The following is a 23,357-nucleotide window of genomic DNA, read 5'->3' as shown; positions in this document are numbered from 1 at the left end:
AGTGTGTGCACACTCTGCATATATGATTATTCTGTCTTCCTTGGCTTGTTGCCGTTTAACAAAAGGCAGAAGGGGGTTACTCGCTACATTCAGGCTGCAAAACGGGGACAAAACCGGTGCAAGAAAACAGCACCAGGATTCAGCAGAGAAAATGAATTCAATGAAAAGCAATTAAGGGTTAATAGATCTTGTGGAGTTCATTTGCACTGGTTGTGCAACAAACGGATTATTTACCTAGGGATAATACACAGCTTGGGACACGTATGTGTGGGCAACTAAGCCGTGTCTCTGAAGAGTGATATGTGGTCACACATCGCCTCCCCAACTCCCCCACCCCCCAACCTCACCTGTTGCTTATAGTGGCTAATAGAGAGTCCTTTCTGTGCCTGTAGTCCTCTGCGCTGGAGCCCTGGGATCCCCCTCCACTGTGCCAGCTGGATGTTTCTCCCAGTGGGGAGTTGAGGTAGCTGCCCCCTACAGACTGTGCCAGTGAGGGGGGCCGTAGGAAGGACACGCTCCCTCTGCCGCTGCTCTGGCTGGTCAGACTGCTCCTCAGCACCTTCTCTGAGCCGTGTAGGAAGAGGGATTTGTCTACTAGTGTCCTCTGTTTCTCCAGGGCCTGGAAGTCTGTGAACACAGAGAGGGGCTGGTCCTTCAGAGCACACTCGTGGTCAGAGGAGAGAGGCCGATCAGCTTTGCTGGCCATGGAAACCTCTCCCGGGTCCCAATGTGATCTCTGCCCTGCCTTTAACCGCTCAGTGTTATCTGGGAGATGAGTCCAAAGCAAACTTCCAGGCAGTGCTGCTTTAGCCGGCCCCAAATTTGCCTCAGGGGGTTTTAGGAAAGACTTGACAGGCACAGACTGCTCCTGCTTACTGTTTATGTAATCCAGAGACTGCAATTTATGAGTGACGCAAGGCATCTCTGCCTTTCGGACCCCGCTTGTTCTGTCCACATCCATCAACGTCCTATCCTCCACACCCATTGTAGCCAGGACTTCCTGCTCCCCGGCCCCCGAGGGGCTGGGATCTGAGCTCCGAGTGGGCGGCGGCTCTTCTTCCATTGGCCATTCCCCATCCACACTCATCTCCTTGAAGAAGGGAAGGCTGAGGTACTGGAGGATGCCGCTCTGGGTCGACAAGCTGTGTCTCAGTTGGCTCCCTTGGTCACAGACACTAAGCGAATTCTGCATCAATGAGGATGGAGCTCTGACCACCCCGCTCAGTGCCGAGAAAACATCTTGCTTTGATTCTCTGAGTGTAGATGCAGTCCTTTCCAAATCACCTGCTGTGTGGGCAGAATCTCCACAGCGTGCCTCCTCTATCTTACTATAAGGGAGGGGCACCGTGGACGTTACCGGACTGATGTCCGAGATACGGAAGGGTTTGGGTTCATCCATTGGGCTACTGCTGCAGCCGAAGTACCTTCCTTGGCGGTACCCAGAATCCCTTGCCTGTTTGCGGGCCTGGCCCGTGGCCATGGGTCTCATTTGTACCTCATCCCTCCACATGCCCTCATCCCTCTCGGGTATTGGGCACACCTGCAGGTACGTCTTGACCTGCGAGCACTGGCTCATGTCCGACGAGTCCCTGGAATGGAATTCTGGGTAAAACTTGGTCTCCGTCACATAGGGGAAGCCCTTGATGCTCCCTCTGGATGTCCGCATCTCCGTCTCCACCACAAATCGACCGTCGGTCCCTCGGCTGATATGTTCCAGCGGTATCAACTCCCCGACGTGACTCTCATAAACGGTGTACTTGCCGCTTCTTATACTGCTTCCACTGGTTAGCCCCAGATTGTTCCCAGGCCTCTCTCTCCATTGTAGAGACCTCCTGAAGCTCTCGTATGGGGACACTCGAAGTTTGAGTCTCATGAGACTGTCGGGGCTGCTAGAGCCATTAGAATTTCTGCAAAAATACAAAGAAACAGGTAAATAACGAAGAGGGTTTTTCTAAAAAGAGATGCCTTTTTTTTTGTTCCTTAAAAAGAAGGTGGAAACGTAAGTTTTTAAAAAAAATTTTTAAACAGTTTGTAAATACAAAGATAGTGGCACTTTATCACCTAGTATCACACTTCAACCACTGATGTTTGGCACAAATTGTTTATAGATTATAAATAGATAATATATCAATCAATATTTTATAACTTGCAGAAAGACCGTGGTTGTGGGAGAACAGTATGAGTTTGCTAATGAGGACACAATGACGTTACACTACACAGTAAGTCTTTCAACTTTTTCTCTTACGACCACAACACTCCTACACTCGCTGCACGCGGATAGCCCCCTGCTGTGGCGGTTCTGTTGTTGCACCCAAAAATGTAGAGCCAAAGAAAAGTACAAAAGGGAGATGGAAAAAAAAAAGGAAGAGACTCATGGCAAAAGCGACAGACAGACAGCAGCGTGACGTGTGTGGACAGGAAGTGACATCATGGGCATGGAGACACTTACTGTGAAGGAGAAGCTTTCTTGGTTGGGGAGAAGACCATTGGTGCATCTGGAAGGTTGTGAGAACACAAAAGGGATCAAATGAAGAAAACAATTTGTGACAGCGTGACCTTGTCAGCTGGCCCCTGGTGACCTATTCACCTTCAACATGTTGCTGCTGTCACCATCTGTGAGCGTCTACAATGTATCTAGTGTAGAATGCTACCAAAAATCTGTAAGCTGCAGTAATAAGCAACGCTGGGTATGACCGGATCCTTCCAACCTTCTGAAGACCCTGCAACTAGGAGGCTATAGGACACGTTACTAGCGTACTCCTATTTCATACAGAAGCTTACTCCAGGCATAGCCTTTGCTGAAGGCCCTTTAACCCATTCCAAAGTCTAGAACAGATGGGAACAGGAATTGATAGCACCCCTAATCACAAGTAGGGGTCAAACAACTGTCATATTTAATCAAAAATAAAAAGTTGGCCATGGGTGCCAAGGTTTCGGTTCAGAGGGACCTTCCCCGGTCCCTCGTAGCTACCCCTTTTGATTGTTTTCATGTAATATGACAATTGTTTGGCTGTTACTTGGGATTAGGTGAGCGATGTGGTTCAATTCTTTTTATTCGAGGTTGATGCTGTTCTCAGGGTTTGGGTAATGTAGCAATGCCTTCACTACGGAGAAGCATCGCTGGCAATCTGGGAGTGTATAGAGATAAACATTTATATTGGAGAAAGTATTAAATACTGCTTTAAAGTCGCAGTCCCGTCTGAACAGAAGAGGGGGAGGGGGGGGGGTATTTTTTCATTTTCATACTAGTACTAGTTCATATCATTTATTAGTATAAAACAAGAGTGGGCAGAGCACTGGGTTGATCTAGAACAGAGTACAAGAAGTAACACCTATATGTAGATCGGGTGCACTTGCCCTTAAAAAGTCCCAAATGATCTAAGAGAAACAATGGGTTCCCAGCATTCCCTTTGTCATAAATGCAAGCAGCAACGAGTGGGTTAAATAAGGTAATTATATTTGGTAGGATCAGGACCGGATGAGGGTGTTGCGGGGCCAGGCGCCCTGTGTGAGCGCTGGGCCGTGACGCGCCGGGCCTCTCGCCATGACCTTGCGTCGTCGTCATGTGACTTTGCGAGTAGCCGCAGATGCCGGCGCTTACAGAGGCCCCCGCGCTCTCCCCCTCCCGGCCCAACTCCGGTGATCACATGTTGTGGTTAATTTAACCACCACCGCATTTAAACTGTGATTAGGGAAGGACGTTTGGGGGCGGGGGCAGAGCGCGGGGGGAGGTGCAGTAACAACGATGGCATCGCCATCAAGCCGGGGGCACAGGGCCTTCTGGTCTTGCCTTACATATCCCTCACACGGTTACCTAACCTTAGTGGCTGTGCCGCGCGCAGTGACCGGGATTACGGTGCATTGCTTGATTGGGGGAAATGCTTTTAATTGAGGAAAGCAAACAGTCTGTCCGCATAATAATACATCTAATCGCTTCCAAAGCTTCTCGCTAGAGAAAGCAGCACGTAACTAACCCCAAAATGAAACGCAGGTGACCTATTCTCCACCTCATCTGATGTCTGATAACTATCAGGAAAGTCTTTTCCCGCCATGTTGGCGCCTGTTCGGGTTACAGGGCATAAAGGGTAGGCCGTAAATGACCCATTACTTTTGGAAAGCCCCAATCCAGTGTTTGGGTCTCCGTGCAGTTGGAAGAGTGCAGTAACGCTCAGCACTGCTTTATATTGCAGCATGTACGTTTTTATGTGGAGTTCATATTTCCTGCGCATAATCAAGTGATGCGTTTTACAGTGTGGTATCTGTACACTTTCTGGAAGATGGAAGGGAGGGTGGGGGGGGGGGGGGCATGCAAGGGACAGACACAGGCAGGTGGTATAACAAAAGACCTAATGGTGACCATGACATGGAAATCAAGGGTGGGTGAAAGGCTGCAGGCAGATGGGGGTGAAGAAGTGAGGAACCCCAATACAATGCCGGGCCTGCGCTAGGACAACAAAACCATTTCTGGTATTTGACTGCTTGGTGCTTAAAAAAAAAACATTCTAGTAGATCGCTGATGTACTACTGAAGGCCAACTCCTGTCCTCAAGGGCCACCAACAGGTCAGGTTTTAAGGATATCCCTGCTTCAGCACAGGTGGCCTCAGTCGAAGACTGAGCCTCTGATTGAGCCACCTGTGCTGAAGCAGAGACTGATTGAGCCACCTGTGCTGAAGCAGGGTTATCCCGAATAACCGGCCTGTTGGTGTCCCTTGAGGACTGTAGTTGAGCATCCCTGTGCTACTAAATCAGCATTATATGCAGGTCCCAAATATACATGAACAGCAGAACCATGGATCAAAATAATGGTTGTGATGGAGCTCTTAACAAAGAAACCGTGTATTCTGCAACGAAACAGCGAGGTACCGTACATATTTGGAGAACTAAATATTTGTCTTTCCTGGAGGGATTTGATTTATGAGTTTGCTAATCTTGCAGACGCTGCTTTCTCTAGAAGCAGACTCCTTCAGCTGGATGTACAGAGAAAGAAAGCTACCCGCACCTCAAATACTCCTTCCCCCCCCCTCCTACTAGGCAGCATGGGTGGGCAGTGCCCCCCTCCGTCCGTACCTTGTTGCCTGCGTTTACGATGGCGGCGGGCACGGCGGCGGTTCATCAGGCAGGCGCCCACGGTGCTGAGGACGATGGCCAGGCTTAGGAAACAAACCCCGCCCACCACGCCAGCCAGCAGCGGTTTGTGCTGGATCTCCGGCAGCTCAGTGCGTGATGGGTATACCTCCATCCCTGAACAAAACAGTGACAAAGAGCAAGAGATCAGCGTCGGACCGCAGGCGGGCTGCGCCGGGGGCTGCTCTCGTCTTCTTACCCTCGCTTCTCCGACATGATTAGGAGTTTGGAGTGAAAGTCCTGAATTGTAGGACCGCTGTGCACTTTGCACCCGCTGTACATGCTTTTAATGCGGATGGTGGAATACAGGAGTAACAGGCCATTAGACCGTATCGTATTCCTAGGACTCACAGACGTATTGTGCAAACCAGGGGTGGCCAACGCCACTCCACAAGGGCCACCAGCAGGTCGCGTTTTAAGGATATCTCTGCTTCAGCACAGGTAGCTCAATCAGTGACTCAGCCACTGATTGAGCCTCCTGTGCTGAAGCAGGGATATCGGTAAACCCTGATCTGTTGGTGGCCTTTGAGGACTGGAGTTGGCCAGTCAACGACTGAGCCAGTGATTGAGCCACCTGTGCTGAAGCAGGAATATTCTTAAAACATGACCTGTTAGTGGACCTTAAGGAAGGTGGAGTTGACCACCCCTTGTGTAAACTGTCAGGCAAAGATAACCACTTCATGGGTGAGTGTCTAGGCTTGTTAAGGAAATAAGCACCAATAAAAAGACATACAATACAATATTACATTCCCATCCCCTTTATTTAAATTATTATTATTTGTATATGTAAAGTATGTGACAGTGTATAATTCTACATTCTTACCTAAACCAGCTATCATTTGGTGCTCCTGTTATAAATCTGTAAAAATCCTGATTTTTTGCCTAACATAATGGCCGCCTTTCAGATTCAATCAATCCTTCAGTAAGTGTAACTCAGCAGCTACAATGTATTCTTATATTACATAACATTATCTATTGTTACAGTTTGCAGCTCAAACTGCTAGGAAATTTGACAACAAATTATCACAAACAGGAAAGTGTTGCAAATATCTTGCACTGCTGGGGAGGTGGGCTAAAGCCTGCTATAGAAATCACAGGATGCTCAGTATATTAAACCTCATTAAAAATGGCTATAAGAAATGAATAATAAAAAAATGTAGCAAGTATTATTTAATACTGCACAACTGTGTGTGTGTATATATATATATTATGTTAGGCAAAAAATCAGGATTTTTACAGATTTATAACAGGAGCACCAAATGATAGCTGGTTTAGGTAAGAATGTAGAATTATACATTGTCACACACTTTACATATATAAATATATATACTCCCCCATAAGATTTCATGTTTTGCTTCTTTCTAACAGAATCACTTCAACCAGAAAGCAGGTCTGAGGTTGGTGTGTGGTTTGTGGGTGTGTGGCCACCGTGTGGTAAAGCAGAGTATTGCAGCGAAGACATTTAACCCTTTCCGTGCCATGGGGTGCTCTGCAATGCATGGCTGGCCCCTAGTTACGAAAAGGGTTTAAGAATGTGATTATCATTACACGCCACGATTATACAGGCTTAGCATGCGCATCCGAAGCTTGGGGCGGAGGCGGCGAAAGGAGACATTCCGCCTTTTACCCCAATGGTGTTTCTTACAGAGATGGGAGGCAGGGGGTCTCCGGACCGGAAACCGCTTTCATTTCTGCTCCAGGGGGACTCCCTGGTTCCCGGCAGGGAGGGGGTGGGACGCATCCTGTAGCATCCCCTCCACGGGGAAACAAAATGGAGTTTACCATTGCCCAGGTTGCGCGGGCCAAAAGGAAGCCACGACGTCATCCGCCGTGCCTCCCTTATTGGCCCGTGTGACGCGGGCATTTAAACACCCAGGAAGTAACCGGCGACACCTGCTCAGGTACGGATCTCAGGCACCAGGGCGTCACCGGAGATTACATTAACGCGGTTGCTGCTTGAACTCTTCCCAGGTTCGCTTCTTGATGTTAGCGGGACAGGACTTATTCTGCCATCCATCACCACACACCATAATAGAACATGTGGCCTTTTGTCGGCACTCCGGTCAGCAGCTGGAGGTGCGATCTGCTCTCTGCAGCCGTCATCGTCGAAGAATTTCATATGACACTGTAGACCATGGGTGGCCAACTCCCAGTCCTCAAGGGCCACCAACAGGGCAGGTTTTCAAGATATCCCTGCTTCAGCACAGGTGGCTCAGCCAAAGACTAAGCCACCTGTGCTAAAGCAGGGATATCCTGAAAGCCTGACCTGTTGGGGGTCTTGAGTATTGAAGTTGAAAACCCCCCGACATAAACAGTTGCATACAAATGAGGACGGACATGCACAAACAGATACACAGAGGTAATGAGGGTCCTGATCCTGAGAGCTTACAATCTACTCCAGGTGGACAAATAAAACTAGACATCTAACGCAGAGGTGGCCAACTCCAGTCTTCAAGAGCTACGAACAGGCAAGGTTTTTAGGATATCCCTGCATCAGCACAGGTGGCTCAGTCACTCCCTCAGCACAGTCTTTGACAGCCACTGATTTAGCCTCCTGTGCTGAAGCAGGGATATCCTTAAAACCTGCCCTGTTGGAGTCCCTTGAGGACTGAAGTTGCCCCCCTTGCTGTATTTATAGCATCCTCCACACTTACCCACTGTAGAGATATTTATGGAGTTGCTGGGGTCACTGATATAATCACCAGCGAAAGCCACGAGGCGGAACTCATACGTGGCATCCTGCAAAAGAAGGATGGCGAGGGGAAGACGTTAACAAAATTTTTTTTTAATTCTCAGCGCTGGTCAAGAGATCGTCTTTAGTCTAAAGAATGAGACTAAAACCTGCCCCAGCGCTGGGAAGCTGCTGCACTGCATATTAAATAGCTGCAGCAAGATTCAGCTTGGCTTTTCATTTCTCATCCTAATGGCAAATATAACCGACACCCATCATCAGTCTTCAGTTTCTGACACACTGATATAAGGGTTTGTACCAGGGAGGTTAGTCACTAAAGCGGTGGTTCATTCAGAAGATGCGTGTGGGCAGTGAGGGCCACAATTACTAAACGATGCTATTCCATAAGACACGCTATGGCCCATTCACCTAAATGAGCTATATGGTTTTATCCAGTGCCTGGAGATGCCTTATGGACTAGACCAAGGGTGCTGAACTCCAGTCCTCAAGCTGCCCCCCCCCCCCTCAACAGGTCAGGTTTTCAGGATATCCCAGCTTCAGCACAGTCAAAGACTGGGCCTTTGAGCCACCTGTGCTGAAGCAGGGACTGATTGTGCCACCTATGCTGAAGCAGGGACTGATTGAGCCACCTGTGCTGAAGCAGGGATATCCCGAAAACCTGACCGGTTGGTGGCCCTTGAGGACTGACGTTGAGCCCCCCTGGACTAGACATAGGAAATATCTGCCTTTATTTGGAAGGATTGTGCAGGTTTGCCCCCTGAAGGTGACTTCACTTCCTACCACATAAATGTCTGGCTGGAGGTTATGGGTGTCTCACCTTAATGAGTCCCGGCACCACAAGCTGGCTTTCGGATTGGGGGATGGATTCATCCAGTAGCTCCCAGCCCCCCTCATCATGCCGGCACTCCAAGCCGTACCCGCTGAGAGGAAGGGAAGAGTGCAAGGGGGGCGCCCAGTGCAGCAGCACCCCCCTGGATGTCTCGTTGGCAGACAGGTAGCGAGGCGGGGACAGGGTGACGCGCAGGTCTGTGGTGGGCACAGGAGGAGGCAGAGTGGTGGGAGGAGAACCTGAGAGAGGCCAAAAAGGAATGAGGACGCAGGACATAGGACAGTCCAACCACCAATAAAGAGAGGTACATGCTAGAGCAGAGAGTCCCTGGCAACAAGGAGAGAGAGGAAACTTTATGAGGAAGTGACCATCCTACAGGGAGGTCTCCAAGAGGTGAGGGGTGAGCGTTAGATTAGAGACAGGATGGACTTGAAGACCCCTTATCTCCCGCATACTCACTGAGAGGAGAGGCAGTCACTATCTCACTAAAGGGCCCACTGCCCAGCTTGTTCTGGGACAGGACACTGAACTGGTACCCAGCGTCCGCCTGCAGGTTCTGTACCACCAGGTAAGTGGTTCCCACCGGGACAGAGAGGGACAACCAGTCGTGGTGGCCACGCATGAGACGCTTCAACCTGAGGGGCAAGGGACAGAATGAAAAAAAAAAAAGGTTCAACGAGAGAGAGAGAGAGAGAGAGAGACCACTGATGAAGAAGGGGGACGGTAAGGAGAGAGGCGATGATATCAAAAGAAAATAAAAAAGGTGAGAGAAGAATAAAGGATTGCAAAGGAAAGAGAAGTTACGCGGTATGTCCGCACAGGAGCAGGGAGGTCCTCTTATCACAGCACAGGTAATTATTCCCAAAACATCCCGGCTCTAAAACAACTGCTGACTTTATGCACTAGACCAGGCCTGCACAACTCCAGTCCTCGAGGGCCGCAAACAGGCCAGGTTTTCAGGATATCCCTACTTCAGCACAGCTGGCTCAATTAGTGGCTCAGTATGACTGCGCCACTAATTGAGCCAGCTGTGCTGAAGTAGGGATATCCTGAAAACCTGGCCTGTTTGCGGCTCTCGAGGACTGGAGTTGTGCAGGCCTGCACTAGACCAAAAGGTGCTCAACTCCAGTCCTCGAGATCCCCCAACAGGTCAGGTTATCGGGCTATCCCTGCTTCAGCACAGGTGGCTCAATTAGAGGCTCGGTCTTCGATGGAGCTGCTGATTGAGCCACCTGTGCTGAAGCTGGGATATCCTTAAAACCTGGCCTGTTAGGGGGGGTCTTGAGGACTGGAGTTGAGCACCCCTGCACTAAAGGAGGAACTGAGCACCCTGTGCAAAAGGATGAGACACCTGCAGAGAAGACTCCTGCCCCAGGACACAGAAGCTATAAACATGCTAAAAAGATGCACAGAGAAAGCCGTAAGAACAGCTGTGCTGTGAGATCATTCTCATGAAGTTTGCGAGTGGCAGGTAAAAGGAGTGGCAGTGCGTGCAGACTCACAGCGGGGCGTACCAGACGCTGAACCTCTGGAAATATCCACCATCGTACCCGGGTACCCAGGAAACATTCACTGCGGAGATCAGAGGTTGAGCAGAGACGCTGCTCACAGTGTGGGGGCTGGTACCTGCGACGGGGAAAGGGAAAAGTAACATGAGACTGCTCCGCCTGGCCTGGTGCGCACAATACACCACACATGCCGCTTCTATTAGGGACTAGCTAGTGCTGGAGTGGCCAACACCAGTCCTCAAGGACCACCAACAGGCAAGGTTTTCAGGATGTCCCTGCTTCAGCCACCTGTGCTGAAGTAGGGATATCCTGAAAAGCTGACCTGTTGGTGGCCCTTGAGGACTGGAGCTAGCCACCCCTGAGCTGGGGGCTGACACCCGGTGGTGCGAATGTTATTGCCGCGAGCAGACCGGATTGTAGCCCAAGTTCCAGTTTTCTTTTTTTATTCTTTTAAACCCGAGTTCAGTATTAAATGCACCAGCACGTGATTTTACTAAATGCTGTAATATAGATATATATTTCCCCCGTAGGCTACGGCCGCAGTCAGTGCGCACGCACGTTGGAGCGCCCGGCGGCGCGTCCACCCGTTTCTGAAACGATCAGTGGACTTCTGATTGCTGGGGGGGGGGAGGGGGGGTGGCCATGACGTCACGCGGCTGGTTCGCCCTCACTGGCTGCACCGCCGCCGTGACGTAGCCATTGTTTGACCGCCGGCAATGTGGTTGGGCCATCGCGCTTTGGGCGTGCGCGCGCACGGACTGACTGGGACCGGCCCCATAGGGGGGGCGTCTCTTGTTCGCGCCGGTCGCGATCACTGGGACCGAGGCCTTAGGTGGGAAGCAGGGGGTCTCCGGAGCGGAACCGCATTAATTCCAGCTCCAGGGACCCCCTGCTCCCTGAGATAAAGACATCGGAAGGTGAGGCTGGTATCTCACTTCTGTTCAAACGACACCTGGGCCAATAGGAAGCTGCACGGTATGATGTCGCGGCGTCCTATTGGCCCACAGGACCTTTACACAGACGTTGTCTGTGCCCAGCTAGGGCTGTAGTAGCAGCCCCTTCAGATATACAGTATCTAGGGATGCAGGGGGTCCCCGCAGCTGAAATCAACGCGGTTCAGCTCCCGAGACCCCCTGCTTCAAACCTTGAGGTAAAAGCCATTTTAAGTGTGATTTGTATAAATAAACTATCTCCTGGACTCCTTGCGGTGGGAAAGGATCCCTCTCATAATACTGCACCCTGTGTTATTTCTTACCAAGCACGTAGACTGCAGTGTGTGCGCTGATCCTGGCCACGTGATTGGCTGCTGTGCATTCCCACGTGCCATGCTCCTCCTTGCTGAGGGACCGGAAAACCAGGCTGCTGTTTGCATCTGTCTGAGCAGCGATTTTCCCAGACACTCCCAGCTGCAGGATAAAGGGATCCACAATCACCCGCAGTAACGGCAAGATGAGCCAGTCCTCAAGGGCCACCAACAGGTCAGGTTTTAAGGCTATCCCTGCTTCAGCACAGGTGGCTCAATCAGTGGCACAGTCAAAACCTTTTTTTTTTTTTTAAACATGGGTTTGAAGCATGGGGTCTCCGGAGCTGAACCCCATTCATTTAATCTCTGGGGACCCCCTGCTTCCCGATATACAGACCTCCAAAGTGGGACACGGTATCTCAGCAAGGTTTAAAACTCCCCGGTCCCGCGGGCCAATAGGAAGCCGCACCGGGTGACATCATGGCTTCCTATTGGCCCGCAGGGGGCGGGAGCTGTGAAACTCCGCACTTATGCGATTCATGCTGGCGGAGCGGCCACCGGCACCTACTAGGGAGGTATCTCTGGAGGCAGGGGGTCCCCAGAGCTAACATTACTGGGGTTCAGCTCCGGAGACCCCCTGCTTCAATCCTATGTTAAGGAGTAAATCCAAGCGGTAAAATAAGGGCCTGTGCTCTTGTCCCTCTAGCTGCCCCTGTTCTAGCGGCCAACGCCTTTCCTGGTGAACGGGCGGTTATAAATATGCGCATTCTGATTTGCGTTGTCGCGCAGCATTTGCGGGATCTGAAGCACAGCCCAGCGGCTGGCGTTCCTCCCAGGGAGATATGCACCATTACTGAGTGGGGGGGGGGGAGGGGAATCTGCCCATTCACACTGCAGCAGGCACTTAAATATCACGTCAGCATCACAGCTTTCTGTTGCAAAACAGGGTTATGAGTGGTTTGCAGCACAGATGTGCACCGTGGTGCACTAACTGCATAGCGCTCTCAAAACAAGCTCCAATATTAATACCATGTGCACCCCACACCTCTCACCTTTCCCCAGCTGATGACCGGAAGAGGATCCCCTGAGGCAGAGCAAGGGATTAGCAGCTCTCTGCCAACCTCCTGGAAATACTCCTCTTTGGGGAGAACCGTGAAGGAGGGGGGTTCCTGGGGGGAGAGAGGGGAGAGGGGGTGGGAGCCGGGCCGAGGTATGTCAGGTGGACATTGTGAGACAGACGGAAGTCAGACACACAAATAAAGAAACAGCCACGGACAGAGGGAGAGAAAAGATGGCTATCTAGGTTTAGGAACCGCGGCTTTTGAGATTGGATTGATGTTGAGGGTCTCTGGATTGAGGCACCTAGCTGCGGCCGTGCCTGCCTCCGTCGGTGGCTTGGGATGACGTAACACAGAGCAGGAGGGGTTACACGACTCACATAATAGAATGGGATGTAACGAGGATCTCGCTCACCTTCAGAGTGACCTGCGTGGTAAGAGACACTCCGGCTGTGCCATAGCTGTTGTAAGGGGTGCACGAGTAGGTGCCAATAGCGTCATCGTTCCCTGTAGCGATGACAAGAGAGCCGTCTTCCTCCAAGTGCCAACCTGGGAACTACCAAGGAAAGGGAGAAGTCAGGAGATTCGGGGGGGGGGGGCGGGGGGGGGGGGTAACTTAATCCGGACTGGTTTGGTTTGCTGCGGTTGGGCAGTTTCCAGTTTAACCACTGAAGTACTTTGTGTCACTGGTTGCAGTCTAAACGTAATTCTTTGCAACTATTACCTACTAAATCCTATTCAATGTCAACATTTCAACATGACAGCTGTTCTCTGTGCCATCGCTCCGCACCTAAGGCAACTGCTCAGAGATCTGCTCCGGTCCCACGCTGGCGTACGTACGTTCTCTGCTTGGCACCGGGAGATTTCCTTAAACGGCCCATTTACTTTGTGACGACCACTTTTTGATTAACTTCAGAAAATGTCGGAATTGCACATTTCCTCATAACCTGTGAGATCTGCACTTTTCCTAAGGGAATACTTGTGACCGACACAGGAGAGATATACTGTACAGCGGGGTGTCGCGTTGTTAATATTGCAGACTTTCAGTTTGAAATCGACATAAATAACAATTGGGTGAGCGGGCACAATATGACGTGATCTCATTGCAGTTTTTTTTTCTTCTTGTATTTTATTCATTTTCAAATAAATTGTGGGGTACAGAAAATGTGGGAGAAGGTGCATAAGGACATTGGGGGTTGGGTAATGTACGACATTACTTTGTCACAGATGTTTGAGTCATACAGTCTCAATAAAGGAATTATTGTATACTATGTCTTTCTTTATTTACATTTCGGAGTTCCTCTCTCTTTTTAAAAAAAACTTATATAGTGTCTCGTATCCTGTAATGCTCTGCGGCTAGGGGCGTCTCTGTGGCGTCTCTGCGGCTAGGGGCGTCTCTGTGGCGTCTCTGCGGCTAGGGGCGTCTCTGTGGCTAGGTGCGTCTCATATAGCTTTCCAAATAGGTACTCTAAGTGGCATGGGCTGTCCCGAATTTCTGCAGAAATCGAACCATGGCTGCCATGTTTTTACAAACTTAAATGAGTGCTATTTAATGGCTGGTAAGATTTTCCATTTGGCACAAAAACCACATTTTCTCTTGCAGTTTTTTTTTTTTTTTAAATAAATGGAGTTAGGAAACGCATGCATTAAAAATGAAGCACAAATTGTTATGCATGATAAATAATGCAATAAAATTGGAATTTGTAACTTTTCCTACACTTGGTGTACAGTACAGTGCAGGTTGTACTGTGTGTCAAAGAAACTAACCGGTCCATTGTATTTAACACAGGTTCAGTACCTTGTCCAGCTCCAGAGAGAGTCCATCCTTGGTCCAGTTGACAAACAGTAAAGGAGGGTCGGCTCTCGTGGGGCACTTAATCACACCCTGCATGCCGATGGGTAAGTAGGTCTCAGAGGGCATGTCCGTCACATAAGCTGGATCTGGGCAGGAAATGTGACATCGTGAGATATAGGGATCAATGTAATTTAGGTCACTGCACTTCTTAGGGTTGGTTATCATCCTTACTACCAAAGGGAGCTACAGATGCCCTTAAACATCCTAGTGCTGGAGCTGCGGGTCAATGGCAGCTACAATGTGTCGCAGGGGCAGCGAAGGGATTGGAACATAAGGATAAAGGGAGTTAATTAGTGAGCACTATAGCTATGAATGCTCAGCAGCTGTCATCCCAAGACTGTATATCTAAAAGCATGAACGCCCCCCCGAGAAGGAATTTAGGCAAAAGAACCAATAAGGGCAAATAGACGGGTAACTATGTAATCCGCTCTCTGCCATGCTTTGCTGGCCCCGCTGGCAGTGAAGGGGTTAAGGGAGCACAGTTAAAATGAAGGGGAACAAGCAGAGGAGGGATAAACAGACAGGCTAATTCCTAAGCATCGTGTGTATGTGTAATCCCAGCTAAATCTTAAAGCAGCCGCACTGGTTCCATGTAATCCAATACAAACGGCGCAGTTAGGCTCAGGACGGACCCCCATTGTATGTTATTTAGGTGGGATTGCGGCTTTAAACCCCCGCGGTTCATACTTACACAGCACAGTGAGGTACGCGGACGCGGAAGGGGACTTCCACATGCCGTTGCTGGGGACGCATGTGTATTTCCCAGCATCCTCGGGGATGACCTGCTGCAGCAGAAGGCTTCCATCTACCAGAATGCGAACTCTGGATTGGAGGCGGCTAAGATGGAAAGACAGAAGGATGAGACGGAGTCCCAGCTGCTCCCAGGGGCTGCTCCCCCAGGGGCTGCTCCCCCAGGGGCTGCTCCCAGGGGCTGCTCCCACCCCGGTCATTTCTCTCCGTGCACTTGAACAAGATGAGTCTGTAGTTCTGATTCCAACATTCGCAGACTAGATTCCCAGGTACCCAGGGACAATGTAGCAGCATAGGATGAGATCCCAGGGGTCCCGGTGCAGAGACATTGCTGCTTGCAATCTACATGTAGATATCATTCACAGGCACCCGTCCGTCTGTCACGCTTTCTATCTCGTACAAGCGTTTTGCTACTCGGTCACATTATACATTGATGTATACAGGAATTTCTATGAAAATAAACAGAATTTCCAAAATGTTCCCCCTGAAATTCAGCCCAGACCGTGTTAATCTTCACTCCGGCTGCGTTTATTCCCGAGGTTTTATACATTGAGTTAAAGGTTACACAGTAAAACAGGAACTTAACCATTATTAAATCCTGCGACGTACAGACTGCTGCTCGGAAATGTGCCTCCCAAGCGGGTCACTATTGTTCCATCGCGGCCTGCGGGTCACTATTGTTCCATCGAAGCCTGCGGGTCACTATTGTTCCATCGCGGCCTGCGGGTCACTATTGTTCCATCGCGGCCTGCGGGTCACTATTGTTCCACCGCGGCCTGCGGGTCACTATTCTTCCACCGCGGCCTTCGGGTCACTATTGTTCCATCGAAGCCTGCGGGTCACTATTGTTCCATCGCGGCCTGCGGGTCACTATTGTTCCATCGCGGCCTGCGGGTCACTATTGTTCCATCGAAGCCTGCGGGTCACTATTGTTCCACCGCGGCCTGCGGGTCACTATTGTTCCATCGCGGCCTGCGGGTCACTATTGTTCCATCGCGGCCTGCGCGTCACTATTGTTCCATCACAGGCCTGCGGGTCACTATTGTTCCATCGAAGCCTGCGGGTCACTATTGTTCCACCGCGGCCTGCGGGTCACTATTGTTCCATCGCGGCCTGCGGGTCACTATTGTTCCATCACAGGCCTGCGGGTCACTATTGTTCCATCGCGGCCTGCGGGTCACTATTGTTCCATCGCGGCCTGCGGGTCACTATTGTTCCACCTCGGCCTGCGGGTCACTATTGTTCCACCGCGGCCTGCGGGTCACTATTGTTCCATCGCGGCCTGCGGGTCACTATTGTTCCATCGCGGCCTGCGGGTCACTATTGTTCCATCGCGGCCTGCGGGTCACTATTGTTCCATCGCGGCCTGCGGGTCACTATTGTTCCATCGAAGCCTGCGGGTCACTATTGTTCCACCGCGGCCTGCGGGTCACTATTGTTCCATCGCGGCCTGCGGGTCACTATTGTTCCATCGCGGCCTGCGGGTCACTATTGTTCCACCTCGGCCTGCGGGTCACTATTGTTCCATCGCGGCCTGCGGGTCACTATTGTTCCATCGCGGCCTGCGGGTCACTATTGTTCCATCGCGGCCTGCGGGTCACTATTGTTCCATCGCGGCCTGCGGGTCACTATTGTTCCATCGCGGCCTGCGGGTCACTATTGTTCCATCGAAGCCTGCGGGTCACTATTGTTCCACCGCGGCCTGCGGGTCACTATTGTTCCATCGCGGCCTGCGGGTCACTATTGTTCCATCGCGGCCTGCGCGTCACTATTGTTCCATCACAGGCCTGCGGGTCACTATTGTTCCATCGAAGCCTGCGGGTCACTATTGTTCCACCGCGGCCTGCGGGTCACTATTGTTCCATCGCGGCCTGCGGGTCACTATTGTTCCATCACAGGCCTGCGGGTCACTATTGTTCCATCGCGGCCTGCGGGTCACTATTGTTCCATCGCGGCCTGCGGGTCACTATTGTTCCATCGCGGCCTGCGGGTCACTATTGTTCCACCGCGGCCTGCGGGTCACTATTGTTCCACAGCGGCCTGCGGGTCACTATTGTTCCACCGCAGCCTGCGGGTCACTATTGTTCCACCGCGGCCTGCGGGTCACTATTGTTCCATCGCGGCCTGCGGGTCACTATTGTTCCATCGCGGCCTGCGGGTCACTATTGTTCCACCGCGGCCTGCGGGTCACTATTCTTCCACAGCGGCATGCGGGTCACTATTGTTCCACAGCGGCATGCGGGTCACTATTCTTCCACCGCGGCCTGCGGGTCACTATTGTCCATCACAGGCCTGCGGGTCACTATTGTCCCATCACAGGCCTGCGGGTCACTATTATTGCATCGCGGCCTGCGGGTCACTATTATTGCATCGCGGCTTGCGGGTCACTATTGTTCCATCGCGGCCTGCGGGTCACTATTGTTCCACCGCGGCCTGCGGGTCACTATTGTTCCATCGCGGCCTGCGGGTCACTATTGTTCCATCGCGGCCTGCGGGTCACTATTGTTCCATCGCGGCCTGCGGGTCACTATTGTTCCATCGCGGCCTGCGGGTCACTATTGTTCCACCGCGGCCTGCGGGTCACTATTGTTCCATCGCGGCCTGCGGGTCACTATTGTTCCATCGCGGCCTGCGGGTCACTATTGTTCCATCGCGGCCTGCGGGTCACTATTGTTCCATCGCGGCCTGCGGGTCACTATTGTTCCATCTCGGCCTGCGGGTCACTATTGTTCCATCGCGGCCTGCGGGTCACTATTGTTCCATCGCGGCCTGCGGGTCACTATTGTTCCATCGCGGCCTGCGGGTCACTATTGTTCCATCGCGGCCTGCGGGTCACTATTGTTCCATCGCGGCCTGCGGGTCACTATTGTTCCATCGCGGCCTGCGGGTCACTATTGTTCCATCGCGGCCTGCGGGTCACTATTGTTCCATCGCGGCCTGCGGGTCACTATTGTTCCATTGCGGCCTGCGGGTCACTATTGTTCCATCGCGGCCTGCGGGTAACTATTGTTCCATCGCGGCCTGCGGGTCACTATTGTTCCATCGCGGCCTGCGGGTCACTATTGTTCCACCGCGGCCTGCGGGTCACTATTGTTCCATCGAAGCCTGCGGGTCACTATTGTTCCATCGCGGCCTGCGGGTCACTATTGTTCCATAGCGGGCTGGACGTGCTAGACTAGATTTATTTTTCTTTCCAGCGCAGCATTGCGCCGTATCTCTGCACATTGTGTTCTGCAAAATAAGATCGCAAGCTCTTTGGATCAGGGATTCCTTCCTTCTCGGAGGGAAATATCCACGGGATGAGAAATACTTGTCTGTAGGTGCTACCGGAATTGGAGATTTGGCGCGCCCGTCTCACCGGCGTTCGGCCGAAGAGGGATCCTCCGCCACCGCCGCTGGATGTTTTACCAAGGTAAATTAATTTAACGGTTACGGTAAGGGATTAAGGATAGGGGTTTTAGGGTAAGGAGTAAGGTTTTTAGGGTAGGGGATTAGGGTAAAGAGTAAATTGATTAGGGTAAGGGATTAGGGTAAAGCGTAAAGTATTTAGGGTAGGGGATTAGAGTAAGGTTTTTAGGGTAGGGGATTAGGGTAAAGGGTAGGGGATTAGGGTAAGGAGTAAGGTTTTTAGGGTAGGGGATTAGGGTAAAGGGTAGGGGATTAGGGTAAAGTTTTTAGGGTAAGGGATTAGGGTAAAGGGTAGGGGATTAGGGTAAAGTTTTTAGGGTAAGGGATTAGGGTAAAGGGTAGGGGATTAGGGTAAAGTTTTTAGGGTAGGGGATTAGGGTAAAGGGTAGGGGATTAGGGTAAGGAGTATGGTTTTTAGGGTAGGGGGTAGCATTGTTGGTGGGGGTTAAGATTAGGGGGATTTAGGGTAAGGAGTAAGGTTAGGGATTTACCTTGGCGGAAAAGCGGCCAGCGGCGAGGAGGTGCATGGTGCCTAAACGCTAGCGGAGATTTGGTTGCGGCAAAACGTCTGCGACCAAACGTCCTAGACCGGGTGTCCCTATCTTGCGGGCAGCGCTGGCGCAAAGTCCTCTTACCTGAGGAGGTAGACGTTGCTGTTGGCCTGGAACCAGCTGTAGGTGAGGTTGGTGGGATACGCTTCTGCCTGGCAGGCTAGGAAGGCGTCATGGGAAACATTGACGGTGGTGTTCTCCGGGGGGACAATAATGATGGGAGGACCTGGGGCAGGGAGATACAAAGGTCTCGATGACATGACACGGCTCGGACCGGCGACGCGTCCCTGCAGCTCAGAGACACGACGGAGCTGAAACCTTGCTCCCGCCCTCTGCGCATAGTGAACTTCCGGGGGGGGACGCTCAGCAAGGAGGCCGGACTCCGGGTTTCCTGGGACTCGCAGTGGGAGCAGAGACCACGGGAAACAGGACAGGCACAGAGCAGAAGAGCATACAGGAAGGTCACACAGGAACGGGGACACTCGCATGGAGGAGGAGAGTCCGAACACTGCAGGAGGCTGTGAGATTGTACATATGCGTGTCCATTAAAGCACGGAAGTAACATAAAAAGGATATCCCAGGGGTGGCCAACCCCAGTGCTCAAGGGCAACCAATAGGTCAGGTTCTCAGGATATCCCTGCTTCAGCACAGGTGGCTCAATCAGTGGCTCAGTCAAAGACTGAGCCACTGATTGAGCCACCTGTGCGGAAGCTGGGACTGATTGAGCCACCTGTGCTGAAGCTGGGACTGATTGAGCCACCTGTGCTGAAGCTGGGACTGATTGAGCCACCTGTGCTGAAGCTGGGATATCGCTAATACCTGGCCTGTTTGCGGCCCTTCAGCCCTTGAGCTGGCCACCCCTGGGATATACAATGTGAATGAATCCCTTACCATGGACAAGCACACGGCAGGTGTGCGTGACCTCGCCTTCCGCGCTGGACGCGTGGCACGTGTAGACTCCGGCTCGGTAACGCTCCACCGCGACAATCCGCAACGAGCCGTTATTCACCTGCGCGGGAGGGCAGAGAGAGGGCACGGTTTGCGCAATAAAGCCCGATTACACAATGAAAGTATCTCCGGGGAGGACGGAAGCCGCAATGAATGCATGGGGGGGGGGGAGAGGGGGTGTGTGTAAGGCGTGTAACACATCTATGTAACCAGCATGTGAATATCGATGATCAGAATATCATGTCTTAGGACAAGGGGTTCCCAACTCCAGTCTTCAACGTTTAAGGATATCCCTGCTTCAGCACAGATGGCTCAAAGACTGTTCTTTAGCAGGGACTGGACTGATTGAGCCACCTGTGCTGAAGCAGGGATATCCTCAAAACCTGACCTGTTGGGGGGGATCTTGAAGACTAGATTTGAGAATCTGTTTTAGGATATTTTTCTGCCTTCAAATGAGCACGGGGTGTACGGCAGTACGGCTGCTTATAACATGGTCATCGAGGCTGGAATTACTTAGTCTCACTTAGGGTGCGACTGTATATTGTTTTAAATGTATCACAAGATTGACCTCTTTGATGCCAGGCCCATCAGCAGCGAAGGGATAAAGGCCCATATTCCCTAAATGGTGCTATTCCATAAGACGCCTCATTTAAGTAAGTGGAAAAGCACTGTATGGTAATTATGGGCAGAAATGTGTTCGCAGTGTGTCTTTCTTGGTAGGATATCTGGGATAATAAGTACATTTCACTGATTCATTTGTTTTGTACTATATTTAATTGATGGATTGCTATTTTCAAAGCAGAGGTTTATAATATATAACGACCCATTGATGACATGTATGCGATTTGCTTTCCTAATAATTGTTTTGACCGGCGCCTCTATTTACTGTAATAAATGGGAGGATATTGTAGAATTTGACATTGTGACTCTCCAGTAAGAATGTAGCAAAATAGCAGGCCATGTGCTGATGCAGCAGCCAGACACTAGAGGGCAGCAGAGCTGCAGATACTCTCAGCCAAACTGCAACCAAAAGGGCCCTACAATAGAATGACAATACCCCTTTGTTATAAGGATCTGACACGGTACCCTCTGCTGTTCTGATGCCTCTACGCAGGCACAATAGATGTTTTCATAATACACTGCCAGGGTAAACAGGCAGAGTGTGCGAAGTGCAGTAATAAAGGCAAACTTATTCACAATCGCTGCTCCCGGGAGACCTGGTTTTTACTGTCGGAGGTACTGCCCACCCTACTGTCACCCCCACTTCAGCGGACAGCGATTTAGCCGCAAGATGAATGGATTCTGAATGACCCGCTGGGAGATGACATATTTGGTTATTTTGTGGCGATTGTTCCTTTTTGGCTGGTGGAGAGGAGATGTATTTAACATCTCAGCCGGTGAAACCGCGTCCCCCCCCCTCTTGATATTGCTGCGGTTACATTCACTAAAAAAGTGATGACACAAGTTATGTAAAACGTTCTGCGAAGCGTCACCCTTAGATACTTGCTACCAGCTGCTTCGGGGGTCAATCTGTATATTCCGAAGTGGCCTTTCCCGTCATTTTCGTCTGAAAATCCCTACACAGTACAATGGGGCTTTTCGGCCTAAACATGCAATGCTGTATACTTCTGGTGAGTCTCTCCCTCCTATCTTTGTCCACAGACCCCTGCCAGGTCTGACGTGTTGATTTTAATGCCTCCTGCTGTTTATCTGTTGCTGTTTGGAGGGCAGTGAAAGGTCAGCAGTTTTTGGGGCGACAGGAGAGCGCCCTTAGGACCAGATCCACGAAAGAGTTCAGCGCGCCATTACGCCACACCATGTGGGTGGGAGCGGAAGCGGGCTGAAGTTTAGCAGCCTTTTCCGTTGGTCCGTACTCCAAGCAGAAATTGGTCCAACTGCTTTATAATACTACACTTTCTTGCACGGATGGGAACATCACAAGACAGATCTTGTGTCATTTAGTGATGCAGATCACAGAAAAGGTGACACAGATTAGCAGCATAAAATGATTTTTGTCTTGGGAATTTTAATTTATTTATAACATGTTTTATCAGGAAGTAATCCATTGAGAGTTACCTCTCGTTTGCAGTGTACACACACACACACACACACACACACACACACACACACACACACACACACACACACACACTTAAATAACCCTTTGTTTGTACTTACCTGGACCTTGTCCCCGCCCACGATGGTGACATCATCTCTTTTCCACACAACAATGGGCTGAGGGTTGCCGTAGGCCAGGCAGGTGAGGGTCAGTGTCTCGCCAACACGCACCTCCACATACATGGGCGGAGTCTCACGGAAAGCGGGCGGGGCTGTTGGGAAGAAAGCAGGCACTCTGTTAAAGACCCTTTGGTCCATGTGGCCTGTTCACACCCTACCTACTTCAGGGGACAGCGATTTAGCCACAGAGTATTATGAACGTATGCCTCCACTGATTTAGCCACAAGATGAATGGATTCTGAATGAGCTACTGTGAGATATCCTTTGGTTTTAAATGCACACACAGATATTAAACAAAGATGCAATAAAGTGGTTCAATGACTGAGCGCTTTCCCTTTATAAACAACTCCAATCTTGCCGACCGGGACTGCATTGTTAAGAGACGGACGCATTGCAAATGTATTCAGATCTTCAGCCAGGCGTATTCTCCGATGGATATTCTAGCACGTGCCTTCCCAGGTAACACGTCGCGGCCTCGGACCGGTGTTCATTTCAAGGTATCGCGTTGAATGAGAAGAATTAAAAAACACACACGAAGGAGGTTCCAGCCTAAGGACCACGTGCCACGTACCGACCGTGGAGGCAGGCGTGTGACCACAACTGGGCTCCATCCATATCTCGCGCCTCGAGTCACGCAGCGGGAGCAGAAGGGGCTCGTTCCAGAACCGGACCACACGAAAAGCCCCCCTGTGAAGTTAGGCAAATACCCCCCATCTCTTAATAAGAGGAAACCCCTCATCACTGGATTGTAAGCTTCTGGGGACAGGGACGTCCTTGCAATGATCTCAGTTTCTCCTAATATAGATGTACTCTTTTGTCACACGTTGTTGTTCTCCCTCCCACATTGTACTGCGCCACGGACTAGGTTGGCGCAATACAAACAGAAGATAACGCATGATCTGCCATTGCCAACGCATGCTTATTGGTGTTCTTATCTTTACAGAACCACAATCCGAAAATACAATCACTGTCCTTATATCCAGGGCTCACACCTCCGGGGAGTGGCTGCCGTGCGCCCCATTTCTCAGCCGCCATTTTTTAAGACCCTTTCCCCCCCGCCCCCTCTTTTAGAAACAGATCTGCTTAACCCATTGGCTGCCAGAGGAGCATGGAAATGTGTTGCAGACCGCTCCGGTGGGTAGAAGGGGTTAA

The 23,357-nt window shown here is 51.0% G+C and overlaps 1 protein-coding gene across 3 annotated transcripts in view; it reads right to left on the bottom strand.

The window, feature by feature from the left end:
- The window catches only part of IGSF9 (immunoglobulin superfamily member 9), a 62,265-nt gene that overhangs the window by 5,753 nt on the left and 33,155 nt on the right, over positions 1 to 23,357 (bottom strand). For 2 of the 3 annotated variants that reach the window (XM_075607805.1, XM_075607807.1), the window contains 15 exons: positions 22,146 to 22,297; positions 19,911 to 20,028; positions 19,104 to 19,245; positions 15,002 to 15,147; positions 14,254 to 14,396; positions 12,871 to 13,011; positions 12,450 to 12,566; positions 11,410 to 11,560; positions 10,149 to 10,272; positions 9,106 to 9,281; positions 8,635 to 8,885; positions 7,780 to 7,864; positions 5,069 to 5,242; positions 2,450 to 2,495; positions 348 to 1,907 (listed from right to left, as the gene is read on the bottom strand). In XM_075607805.1, the coding sequence (XP_075463920.1) occupies positions 348 to 1,907; positions 2,450 to 2,495; positions 5,069 to 5,242; positions 7,780 to 7,864; positions 8,635 to 8,885; positions 9,106 to 9,281; positions 10,149 to 10,272; positions 11,410 to 11,560; positions 12,450 to 12,566; positions 12,871 to 13,011; positions 14,254 to 14,396; positions 15,002 to 15,147; positions 19,104 to 19,245; positions 19,911 to 20,028; positions 22,146 to 22,297 (3,526 nt within the window). The remainder of the gene's footprint in view (positions 1 to 347; positions 1,908 to 2,449; positions 2,496 to 5,068; positions 5,243 to 7,779; positions 7,865 to 8,634; positions 8,886 to 9,105; positions 9,282 to 10,148; positions 10,273 to 11,409; positions 11,561 to 12,449; positions 12,567 to 12,870; positions 13,012 to 14,253; positions 14,397 to 15,001; positions 15,148 to 19,103; positions 19,246 to 19,910; positions 20,029 to 22,145; positions 22,298 to 23,357) is intronic. The other variant, XM_075607806.1, reaches the window with a different exon arrangement.

This window comes from Ascaphus truei, chromosome 7, assembly GCF_040206685.1.
Source record: "Ascaphus truei isolate aAscTru1 chromosome 7, aAscTru1.hap1, whole genome shotgun sequence".
Taxonomy (NCBI): Eukaryota; Metazoa; Chordata; class Amphibia; order Anura; family Ascaphidae; genus Ascaphus; species Ascaphus truei.
The sequence above is the reverse complement of the archived record's forward strand: the minus strand, read 5'-3'. Positions and strand labels throughout refer to the sequence as shown.